The 11,631-nt window shown below is 35.1% G+C and overlaps 2 protein-coding genes across 10 annotated transcripts in view; both read left to right on the forward strand.

Moving 5' to 3' along the window:
• cltcl1 (clathrin, heavy chain-like 1) overlaps window positions 1-4,127 on the forward strand; it is a 31,691-nt gene extending 27,564 nt beyond the window's left edge. For all 6 annotated transcript variants that reach the window (XM_026276894.1, XM_026276891.1, XM_026276895.1 and 3 more), the window contains 2 exons: window positions 2,388-2,463; window positions 3,234-4,127. In XM_026276894.1, coding sequence (XP_026132679.1) covers window positions 2,388-2,463; window positions 3,234-3,340 — 183 coding nt within the window. In that variant the 3' untranslated portion in view covers window positions 3,341-4,127. The remainder of the gene's footprint in view (window positions 1-2,387; window positions 2,464-3,233) is intronic.
• An 869-nt stretch (window positions 4,128-4,996) lies between these two features.
• LOC113111803 (tricarboxylate transport protein, mitochondrial) overlaps window positions 4,997-11,631 on the forward strand; it is a 32,511-nt gene continuing 25,876 nt past the window's right edge. For 2 of the 4 annotated variants that reach the window (XR_003293356.1, XR_003293357.1), the window contains exons 1-2: window positions 5,034-5,175; window positions 11,297-11,404. Coding sequence is in view for 1 of the 4 variants with exons in the window: in XM_026276898.1 (XP_026132683.1) it covers window positions 5,127-5,175; window positions 11,297-11,404 (157 nt within the window). In the remaining 3 variants the exon portion in view is untranslated. Of the gene's footprint in view, window positions 5,176-11,296; window positions 11,405-11,631 lie in introns of all 4 variants that reach the window. The other 2 variants (XR_003293358.1, XM_026276898.1) reach the window with 2 other exon arrangements.

Here is an 11,631-nt window from a genome sequence, read left to right on the forward strand (position 1 = left end):
TAAGATGTGAAGTGGTTGCTGGAGTCGAGCGTTAGTCTTCATATGAACCCAAATCATTTATGACTGCCTTCTCAAACTAAATCAGTATTGTTTAAATGGGGGGTGAAATGCTATTTCATGCATACTGAGTTTTTTACACTGTTAAAGAGTTGGATTCCCATGCTAAACATGGACAAAGTTTCAAAAATTAAGTTGTACGTTTGGAGGAGTATTTCTGTTCCAAAAAAACCTCTTCCGGTTTGTCACAAGTTTCGGAAAGTTTTTATCGAGTATGGCTCTGTGTGACGTTAGAAGGAGCGGAATTTCCTTATATGGGTCCTGAGGCACTTCTGCCGGAAGAGCGCGCGCTCCCATATAGCAGAGCACTGAGAGCACAACAGACTTCACTGATCAGAGCAAGAGCGTCGCCAAATGTCACAAAAGAAGTGTGTTTTTGGTTGCCAGCGCAAGACAACCCTGCACAGATTACCAAAAGAGAAACAGCATTAAGGGACCAGTGGATGGAGTTTATTTTTACAGAGCATCAACGGAGTTGTGCAAGTGTTTTTGTTTGTTCCCTGCATTTCGAAGACGCTTGTTTTACAAACAAGGCCCAGTTTGATGCCGGATTTGTATATCGTTTATATCTTAAGGATAATGCAGTCCCAACGAAATAGGGTCACGATCGTGTGTTGGAACCGCATGCGGTGAGTAAAACTGCTTCAAATATCTCTGTGTTGTTAACTTAGCTATCGGCGCGTAAGCACATCAAGTAAACAACATGCGATGTTGTCATCAAACTGCACTTTCCACATGTACAGCTTAAAAAAAAAAAAAGACGACAAAGTGGAACTTAGTCATTTTCCAAAACCGCTAAGCAAATATATACAGTTTCAGTACATACCACATAGAGAAGCCTTTGCTGATGCTGCTCTTGTTAAATTTCAGCCTCTGGATCTGTGTCACAGCTTCCACATCCTCTCAACTCAAAAGCCTACTGGCGCTCGTGATTCTTTAGCTCCGCCCACACGTCACACCTCTAGGCGCTCGTGTTTTTCCGGAAAAAATCGGTACAGACTATCTTTCTCTTATAAATATAATAAAAATAAAGACTTTTTGGAGTTATGAAGGATGCAGTACTACTCTATAGGTACTCAAGATTAACAGGATATTGAGTGAAAACGAGCATTTCACCCCCCTTTAATATTTGTGTAAATCCTGCAGGTGTCCGACGCTCAGTTCAGATGCAGTACATCCGTCTGACCTGCAGGGGGCAGCAAAAACACTCTCACCTTAAACTCTGGAATGCCTAACATAAACAAACAAAAAACATTTTTATTTATATATATATATATATATATATATATATATAAAATTATTAGTTATTTTTTTTAAATGGGACATACATTTAACCTTTAGACAAAATCGTAAAATAATAAAATAAAAATAAAATTTTGCACGTCTTATGTTCAGTGTCATATTTTATACATCAGGCTTTTATATATTTAGAGACTCAAACTGAGCAAAAATATATATTTTTCTTCAGAAGCTGATATTTATATGGACAAGAAGTTATGAAAATCTGGTGCTTGTCGTGTAAATTATTTATTTTAATATATTCTATTTTCATTTTAATTTCAGTTAAAGTTTTAGTGTTTTTGTTGTTTTTAGTAAATATTATATTAATATGTCTAAGATTTCAGTTTCAGTTATTTTATTACATCTTTTTAAAATACATAAAATTTTGAAATGTTGCTAAACTGAAATTTTTTTAAAATTGTATATTTATTTTATTTCAGTCTCCCTTTATTTTGTGTCAGTTTGATCATTTTAAGTCAGATGCTGCTTTTTATCACTATTTCTATTCAATAGTTATAATTGGTGTAAATTTTAGTGCCTGATAAATATTGTTCTGATTGCATAAATAATATAATCTGATAGATTAGATATAATAGCCTCAATGTAGTTATCTTTTTTAAATAAGTTACTAAATAAACAAACAAATATAGAAAAATAAACAAAATAAAATATGTAAATATATATATATGTTTGTAATAAATGTGAATGTGAATAGTTTTAGGTTTAGATTTAGTTTTAGTTAAGGTGTTGTAGTTGTAGGTGCTTGCATTTTACATATTGTAACAATAAATACATACATAATAAATAAAATGTGAGATTTTTGAGCATTGTGTTTTTTAAGTGGCAGTTTTTAGTCATATTTCTGTAAAGCTTATAGAAAGTGATTGCTGTGTTGGTAGCTGAATGTGAGTGTGAGCATGTGATCTGCATGAAGAGAGCCGTCAGAAGGATTGAGGAGTGTGTGAAGCGGTGTTTGATGAAAGCACGCAGCGTGACACTTTGACAGTGATGTTTGCTGCTCGCTTCACTTCTGCGTGCGTCTCTTGCAGGTGGATAAACTGCTGGAGGCGGAGGACACGAGAGCGGCTGAAGAGCAGACTCCTGAAGCCTCCTCCATCGTCTACGGTCCGTTCATCAGCAGCTCTCTCCTCTTTTCTCGTTCTGATCAGAAACCGTTTTAGGAAACTTTTATTATGAAATGCAGTTTGAGCAATATAATTTATAACTGTTCAGTGAAAGCCAGGTTATGATGTTTCTGGCCGTTTTATGTAATGCATTATCAGAGTATTTTGAATGCATTAATTATGGTTTGTAACGCAGCTTATAACTGGCCTTATTTGAAACAATAATTCAGGTTTTTTCTTGTTAATTAAAAAGTAATGTGTTAATTTAACAGTTACTTAAATAGTCGCCTGGTCACACTGATTGTGAATTTGTGTGTGTGTGTCTGTGTGTGTCTGTGTGTGTGTGTGTGTGTGTGTGTGTGTCTTTGTGTGTGTGTGTGTGTGTGTGTGTGTGTCTGTTGTGTGCGTCTGTTGTGTGTGTGTGGTGCATGTGCGTGTGTGTGTGTGCGTGTGTGTGTGTGCGTGTGTGTGTGTGTGTGTGTATGTGTGTGTGCGGTGCGGTGCGTGTGTGCGGTGCGTGTGTGTGTGTGTGTGTTTGTGTGTGTGTGTGTGTGTGTGTGTGTGTGTGGTGCGTGTGTGTGTGTGTGTGTGTGCGGTGCGTGTGTGTGTGTGTGTGTGTGTGTGTGCGGTGTGTGTGTGTGTGTGTGTGCGCGGTGCGTGCGTGTTTGTGTGTGTGTGTGTGTGTATGCGTGTGTGTTTGTGTGTGTGTGTGCGTGTGTGTGTGTGTGCGGTGTGTGTGTCTGTCTGTGTGTGTGTGTGTGTGTCACACAGGTCAACAGCTGATGCTGAGCAGCATTCAGACACCGGTCACTCCTCAGACGGGTTTCCCAGCTTACGGTTTCGCTCCTCCGGTGTACGGCTTCAACCTCCAGCCTTGAATTTTCCCGCTAGGAATTCTGGGAAATGTGTGCCTATGCTACATTCAGAAAGCATGAAAAAACATCTCTGCAATCAAACGAACACCCAGCGCTCCTTCCAACAAGCTGCTCATTAACTTATCTTTCATTTGATATTAATCAGATCGCACTGATGACGAGAGGAAAGACACTAGACCCAGACAACAACACTCTTGATGATAAAGCTGCTTCACGATGCCATAGAACAACGCTTTCGGTCTAAATGTTTGCATAAAGAGCCTTTATCACCTGAAGAACCTTTCAGTTTCACAAAAGCTTCTTCAGATTGTAAAAATGTAAGAAAGAGACGGTCCTTTGACTGAATGCTACTTCTATGGCATCGCTCTGAAGAATCTTTAAAGCATCTTTATTTTTAAGAGTGTACTGTAGTTCGGGTGAATTATCAAATATTTGTAGCGCAGACTATTCTTACCTTTAATAATTTGATTCTGCAAGTATTAACTTCTTGTTTACATTTCAGTTGGTACTAAATTTCAGTTTTGCAATGTGAAGATCAACCGGACGTCTGTTTATTTAATGCTAGGTCGATGTAGCTGTTAACTTGCGCATGATTACTAAAGCTTTTTCCGGTGCTGTTCATCATCTGTATTACTGCAAGCCATATGCACTGTCCTGTGTGATGTTGTAGTTAAAAGATTACATTATTTTTTAGGAAAACAATATGCATTATAATACAAAAAAGTGATTGGTTGCTCAGCGTGTAGCGACTTCTACGCAGACAGAGAATAAAGTTTACATGTGCTGTTCAGTCTGTCTCACTCTCTTCACGCTGTTCCTGTTTAATGTGTTTTTCCTGCATGTTCATATCTGGGTTCTTGCTCAATTCAAAAGATACAATGCATTCAGTGATTAGGTTTCTAACTGAAATGCCCAATTTCATATTCCCTAGTGATAGAATCAGAAAATGTATTTCTAAATTACTTTATAGAAACCATGTCCCAAAAATCTATAATCCTATAAAACTATGGTAGCACTGTAGTACATGTCTAGAAGAAGCCATGGGGCTCACCATGTTAAATTTAGTGCTTAATATACAGTAAAAGTGTGTGTAAAATAACAATAAAAGCTCATTCTGATTCGGTAGCTCCTTTAGATTGATTGCAGATGATTTATTTACATGTAACTTTAATGCATGGAGGCCCAAACCTGCACAAATTTATTACATTTAAAAAACAATAAATTAAAAAAATTATTTATATATAATAATTGTAAGAAGAAAATAAAGTTAGAAATGACTTAATAAAACACATTTTATTAAATGTAGGCCTTAAATTGATTTTTATATATTTCCGTTATTATTTTCTGTATTTGTTCTTAACTTTATTTTTATTTTTTTTAACTATTTGTGTTATTTCATTTATTATTTTATTTATTAATACTTTATATTTATTTATTCCCGTGTTTATGTGTTTTCCTGTTTAAATATTGGTTCATTTATTTAGTTAACGTTTTGCAGGTTTATTTATTTAGTACCTTATTTATTAAACTTAAATCTCCAGCTGTTTTTCGGTCAGTCGGAGTTTTAGAGAGAAGATTGACATTTAAATGGAGTTTGGTTTCTGGAGGGCGTGACGCCGAGAGTGAGAGAGAGAGCGCGCGAGAGAGAGAGAGTGACGTGAGCCACGCCCTTGTGTGTCGATCTGACTGCTGATTGGCTGAGCGCAGTCGCACGTCATCAGCCCATGATCGGCGGATCGCGCGCTGCTCTCAGATCAGATGAAACAGCGCTGTGAGGATCAGACTGAAGATGAAGAGCAAAGCCACACTCACTCATCCTGGAAAAGCCATCCTGGCAGGTCAGTTTCTACTCATAACTAACACACAAACACCAAAAACTCACAGAGAAGAACATCTGAGGTGAATTTGAATAATTTCTGAACTCTGAATATCTATTGCTCGTGAAGGAAGCTCCAGAAAAAGAGAGAAAACACCGATAATTAGACTTTTGTATGAAATGTGTGCGATTTATTATTTTCAGAAAACTCCTGGTTTATTGTTCAGCTGTTTACATTCACTAGATCATTAGATAATAACTACTTAACTACCACACAACTTGTAAACACGGTTGCTGACTATCTATCTAAATAATGTAATGATTAATCAGTATCAGGTATATTTCATCATTACCTGGGGTGTTTACAGCTAAAATGTATGTATAGTATATACATTACATATAAAAAGCATAGAAACATCTGATTGTATGAGCAGTGATCAAAGTTGTCAAAAATAAATAAGATAAACAATAGCCTTATGAACTATATTACTTTGTTTATTCTTCAGAATTATTAACCATATTTATAAATGTAGTTCTCACTATTTATTGCAGATGTGTGTCTTTTATCAGAGTATTTTATGAAAGCAATCAGCAGCTCAAGGCTTTATTGTTTGCACACTAATGATGCTCTGAGAGATGGAGATATACAGCTGTATGTTTGAGCGCTGGTCTCTGGGAAACTAACTGGTGAACTAACTTCCATCTGGAAACTGTTCATCTGAAACTGAATGACAGGTTTTAATGGCTGTGATATTTCCTCTGCTCCACCCGTCTGTAATTACACAAACCAGTCTTCAGATGGAGACGCCACGTCTCATTTACAGGAGAGGATGACAGGCTGGTGCTGGAGCTGAGCCCAGTGCAAACCTGTATTTTGCCTTTATTTTGCTCAGTAATTGCTATTGTCATAACATGAGATACAAAAATATAAGTCTGTGTGTGTATATATATATATATATATATATATATATATATATATATATATATATATATATATATATATATATATGTGTGTGTGTGTGTGTGTGTGTGTGTGTGTGTATATATATATATATATATATATATATATATATATACACACACACACACACATACACACACACACACAATGGTATAATTTAATTAAAAGCTATTCAAAATAAATATATGTAATATCTGGAACAAGAAAACAATGAATTTATATTTATATAAAAAAAAATAAGTTAATAAATGAAAGAATAATATAAAAATAAAATAAGATAATGAAGAATATTAACAATAATTGTCATATTTTTAAATTTATATATGTTATAATTCTATTTTTTATTTCTATTATTTATTTATACCCATATATTTAACTCCCACACACACAGACACATATAGCCTATATATATATATATATATATATATATAAAATGACAAATTATTTAAAATTAAAGCATTAAATAATTGTTGAAATATATTAATAAATTGTTAAATACATATTTAAACATTCATTCATCCATCTGTTCAACCATTTATTTATTTATATTTAAATATTTATTTACTTATGTATTCATTTATGTATTAAATTACTAAATTATGTATTTAACAATTTATTTATATTTCAACATTTATTAAATTATTATTTTTGCATAAACACACACATACAAACACACACACACATTTATATATATATATATATATATATATATGTGTGTGTGTGTGTGTGTGTGTGTGTGTGTGTGTGTTTGTGTGTGTGTGGAAGTGCTTTCAAACTTTCTGCATTTCTCTGTTTGTATGATGCATTTGTATACACTAATATATATAATAATCATTTGTACTTTTCATTCACACTAAGATCAAAAGCTCTTTTGTTTGGGATGGTTCTGGATGTTCTCGTGTGTTGTGTGTTGTGTGTTGGACTCTGTATTGTCTTGTCTTGTTGAGCGGCTCTGGTTTACTGTCACACAAACCCATCCGTGACCTGGAAACATTTCACACGTTACACACACGGCATTCCAGAGCAGTTTTCCACAGTCACATGTGTGGTGAGATTACAGCCGTCTGACAGGAGGACGTGTTCACATGTGGCATCTCCTGTCATGGGAACGTTCAGGACCGTGTGATGGAAGTACAACTCTGTCACATGCTGTTGATTAGCACAGAAATTCACTTTACATTTACATCCATGCTTTTAGCAGACACTTTTATCTGGAGGAACAATCACTTGCTCTTCTTCTGCCGCTTTGTCATATTCACATTAATGCACTTTGCACGTTGCATCAGGATAAATATTATATATATATATATGACACTGAAACGTTTTGTTTATTCAGCAACCTTTGATTCATTCCAATCGAATCAAACCGTGATTAAACAATTCATTTGCATGGTTTATTTTTGCACTAGTTTTGATCTTTTTTTCTGTATTTTTTGTGTTTTGTATTTTCTGTATTTTTTGTGTGGAGCAAAAGCGTCTTGATTGTTTTAAATAGATTTGAACTGTTTTAGTTCTAGCCTTTTCAGTTCATCTGGATAGAAAGACAATAATATTCATACACTTTAAATATTTATGTCCAAATATTGTGTGTATTATATCCTGAAGATGACTAGTGAAATTGCCATATATATATATATATATATATATATATATATATATATATATATATATATATATAATATTATATATATATATAATATATAATTTAATTAAAACTGCATATGAAAAATTATTTTAAAAAAGTAAACTGAAAGAAAATATGTAAAATAAATAATATAAAATATGTATAAATATTTATATATGATGAAATAATAATATACATTGAAAACAATTATAAATAAAATATATAAATATTTTTTTTTTTCAACATTTCTAATTTTCCTTCAACTTGAAACGACTAAAACTAATAAATAAAAAAATTAAATAAAACTATATAGGGATAAATCAAAAGAATATAATAATAATAATAACAAAAAATAACTAAAATTAAAGCAAAAACATGAATTGCTTCTGTTTTATTTTTGCAGTATTTTTTAAGCGTGCTCTCAGACGTTTGAACCCTGCTGTATATTAAACTCTCAAATATATTGAGATATATAGTTCAGATATTTCATTCGGTTGTGTTACAGTGATGGGTCGTGGCCTGAGGGCGCTTCGGTCTAATGGAGAGCCGTCAGATCGCTGCTATTGTGTTTTCTTCATCACTCGAGCCCTGTGTAAGTGTGTGTGTGTGTGTGTGTGTGTGTGTCGCCGGGAGGCTGCAGTTAGTGCTTGTTTCCTCTCTGAGGCCGAGGCTTCACCACCACATCATTCACAATCACTTCTTCTTCTTCTTCTGTCTCTGTGTTTCTGTCTGTCCTGCTGATGTGGTCCGTCTCTCACCTGAGGGTCTCGAGTAGATCAAACATCTCGTATTAATAGAGCCGTGATGTGGTCGTTTGCTTCCTCGAGAAACATGAAAGGAATTATTCATCTGTCGTCTGCCTTTAATGTAACGCCAGAAACACATTCCTCCGGCGGGAATCAGCACATCTCATTAAAACAGAGACTTACAGGAATAATTATTAAAAGTGAACGTTGGGTCACTTTATTTCTTCTGTGGGTGCAAAAGTTAGGGGTCAGATTAAAAAAAAATAAGTTAATATTTGTATTCATCATGGATGCTGATCAGTTGATTAAAAGTAGCAGCAAAAATATTTATAATGTCACAAAAGATTCCTATTTAAAACAAAATGCTGTTCTTTTGAGATTTCTGTTCATCAAAGAATACTGAAGAATTGAATCTATCGGCTCCCCAAGAAAAAAAAAATACATAAAAATATCAGAAATGTTTCTTGAGCAGTAAATCATCATATTTTCATGATTTCTGAAGATCATGTGACACTGAAGACTGGAGGAATGATGCTGAAAATACAGCGGAGCATCACAGAAATAAATTACAGTTTAAGAGATATCCACATAGAAAACAGTTACTTCAAAGTTTAAAAATATCTTACAATATTTATATTTTTGCTGGATTTTTAGTAGAATAAATGAAGCCTTGGTGAGCATAAAAGTCCATCCACAAAATAACAAATACTGACTTCAATGGTATCGTGAATGAAATTGTGTATATCCTTTTTTCCATATAATGAAATCATACATTTTTACATTAAAAAAACTAAAGTACTCCATATATTTGTGGATAAACCATCATATAACTATAACTTAGTGCATAAGTCTATTTTTAAGGTATTTTCTCTGCAATTTTTTTGACCTCATCAGCATCGTTCCTAATTCTCTTTCATTGTATTGAAAAGAGCAGCATGGACTTTCTTCCGAGCATCTTTTCAATTCAATTCAATTCAAGTTTATTTGTATAGCGCTTTTTACAAAATAAATCGTTACAAAGCAACTTTACAGAAAATTATGTTTCTACAATATTTAGTAGTGGCTAAGTAGTAAGTACAGGTCGTGTATTGACACGTGATATGATCAAACATTAGTGCAACCTAACGTTTTTAACCAAAGATATCAGGAGATTTGGACAGTTAGTGTAGATTGTAGGGCTTGTGTGAGTGCTGAGAGCTTGTGTTTTATTGATGTGGTGTGTTTGGTTATTAAGGTGTGTGTGTGTGTGTGTTTTGACTGATATTGCAGCAGGTTATTAGAGAAACACACTCCGAGCGCTGGCTGGTGTACATCAGTGGTGTTTCACTGGCAGGCCTCAGATGTGACGTCTGTGGTCATTTCCTTCCTTCGCTCTGTTTCTGTTTCCACACGCAGACGTGAGCTCTTTAGCTTGATTTATGATGCTTCAGGGTGAAACAACCAGCAGTAGCTCACGGGGTTATTGACTAGCTGCTTTCTCTCTCTCTCTGTGTGTGTGTGTGTGTGTGTGTGTGTGTGAGAGAGAGAGATTTTCAAACAGGTCTCAGTGTGTAAGAAAAAATTATTAGTAACCATTTATAACAAGGTTGCATTAGTCATAGTTAGTTTATGCATGAACGAACATTAAATAACATTTGTGTAGAGTTTGTTTCGGTCTAATGGAGAAATGTAGCATTGCATCAGTGTCTCATCAACGGATGCTCTGCAGTGGATGGGTGCCGTCAGAATGAGAGTCCAAACAGCTGATAAAAACATCACAATAATCCACAGCAGTCCAGTCCATCAGTTATTGTGATGTTTTTATCAGCTGTTTGGACTCTCATTCTGACGGCACCCATCCACTGCAGAGCATCCATTGATGAGACACTGATGCAATGCTACATTTCTACAAACCTGATGAAGAAACAAACTCATCTACATCTTGAATGACCCCAGGACGAGCATTTTCGTCATTTTCAGGTCAACTATTCCTTTAACCTCATTTAATAAAGATGCAAAGGTTTGATATCAGCTCAGATCTGTAACAGATACGTTATACAATCTTAATACTGTATTAGTAAATGTTAAAACTTGCCAGGATTAATGAATGCTTTAGAGGTAGTTTTCGAATTGCTAGTTCTACTGTTGATAAATGAACCTTGTAGTAAAGAAAAAAAACATTGATCTAAAGCAAGAAAATGGAAAGGAAAATAGAAAAGAGACAGTGAGTGAGATGGATGGAAGATTTTGCTCTCAGCGTTGTTGTGTAGCTCATATATTTCAGTTTGTGCCCTTGACACTGATAAACCGTGTGTGTGTGTGTGTGTGTGTGTCAGGATGTGCTCCGTCAGAGACACTATAAACAATAACCAGATCTCGTAACGTGAACTAGTCACACCAGTCTGATTCAGATCGCTGTCACGTGTTTGTGTTTTGTGAAGCTGAAGATGCTGAAAATCCAGCTTTGATCACAGAAATAAATTACATTTGAACAGATGTTCACATAGGAAATAGTTGTTTTAAGTTGTAAAAATATTTTACTGTTTTTACTGCATTTCTGATCGAGTGAATGTAGCCTTGGTGAGCAGAAGAGACATGAAACCTTGTTCTTGTTCAGTCATATTATCTACAATTCTACATTGATTATCTGGAATATTTTCTACATGAATCATACCTTAATGATTGAGGTGAACCAAATCATGATCAGAGTTTAGATTTCATGATCTACTGCATCGTGTGGTTAAGAAAGAAACATAATCGAATCGAAATGTTGCCTGTACTGTGTGTGTGTGTGTGTGTGTGTGTTCATGTTTGTCTGATCTGTCATCTGCAGGTGGAATCGCAGGCGGCATTGAGATCTGCATCACGTTTCCTACAGAGTATGTGAAGACTCAACTACAGTTAGACGAGAAAGCCAATCCGCCACGTTACAGAGGCATCAGTGAGTACACACACACACACACACACACACACACTCTCACGCGTGACGTTCACATCCTCTTTGGAGTTAATTAGTGAAACTCTCCGGGCCAGAACTGATGCCAACCTGCTGCTGCTGCTGAGCTCTGAAAGTAAACAAACTTATCTTCTCTCTCTCTCTCTCTCTCTCTCTCTTTCTGTACCTCTCTCTCCCTCTCTCTCTCTCTCTCTCTCTCTCTCCCTCTCCCT

Source organism: Carassius auratus, chromosome 12 (genome assembly GCF_003368295.1).
Source record: "Carassius auratus strain Wakin chromosome 12, ASM336829v1, whole genome shotgun sequence".
Classification (NCBI taxonomy): Eukaryota; Metazoa; Chordata; class Actinopteri; order Cypriniformes; family Cyprinidae; genus Carassius; species Carassius auratus.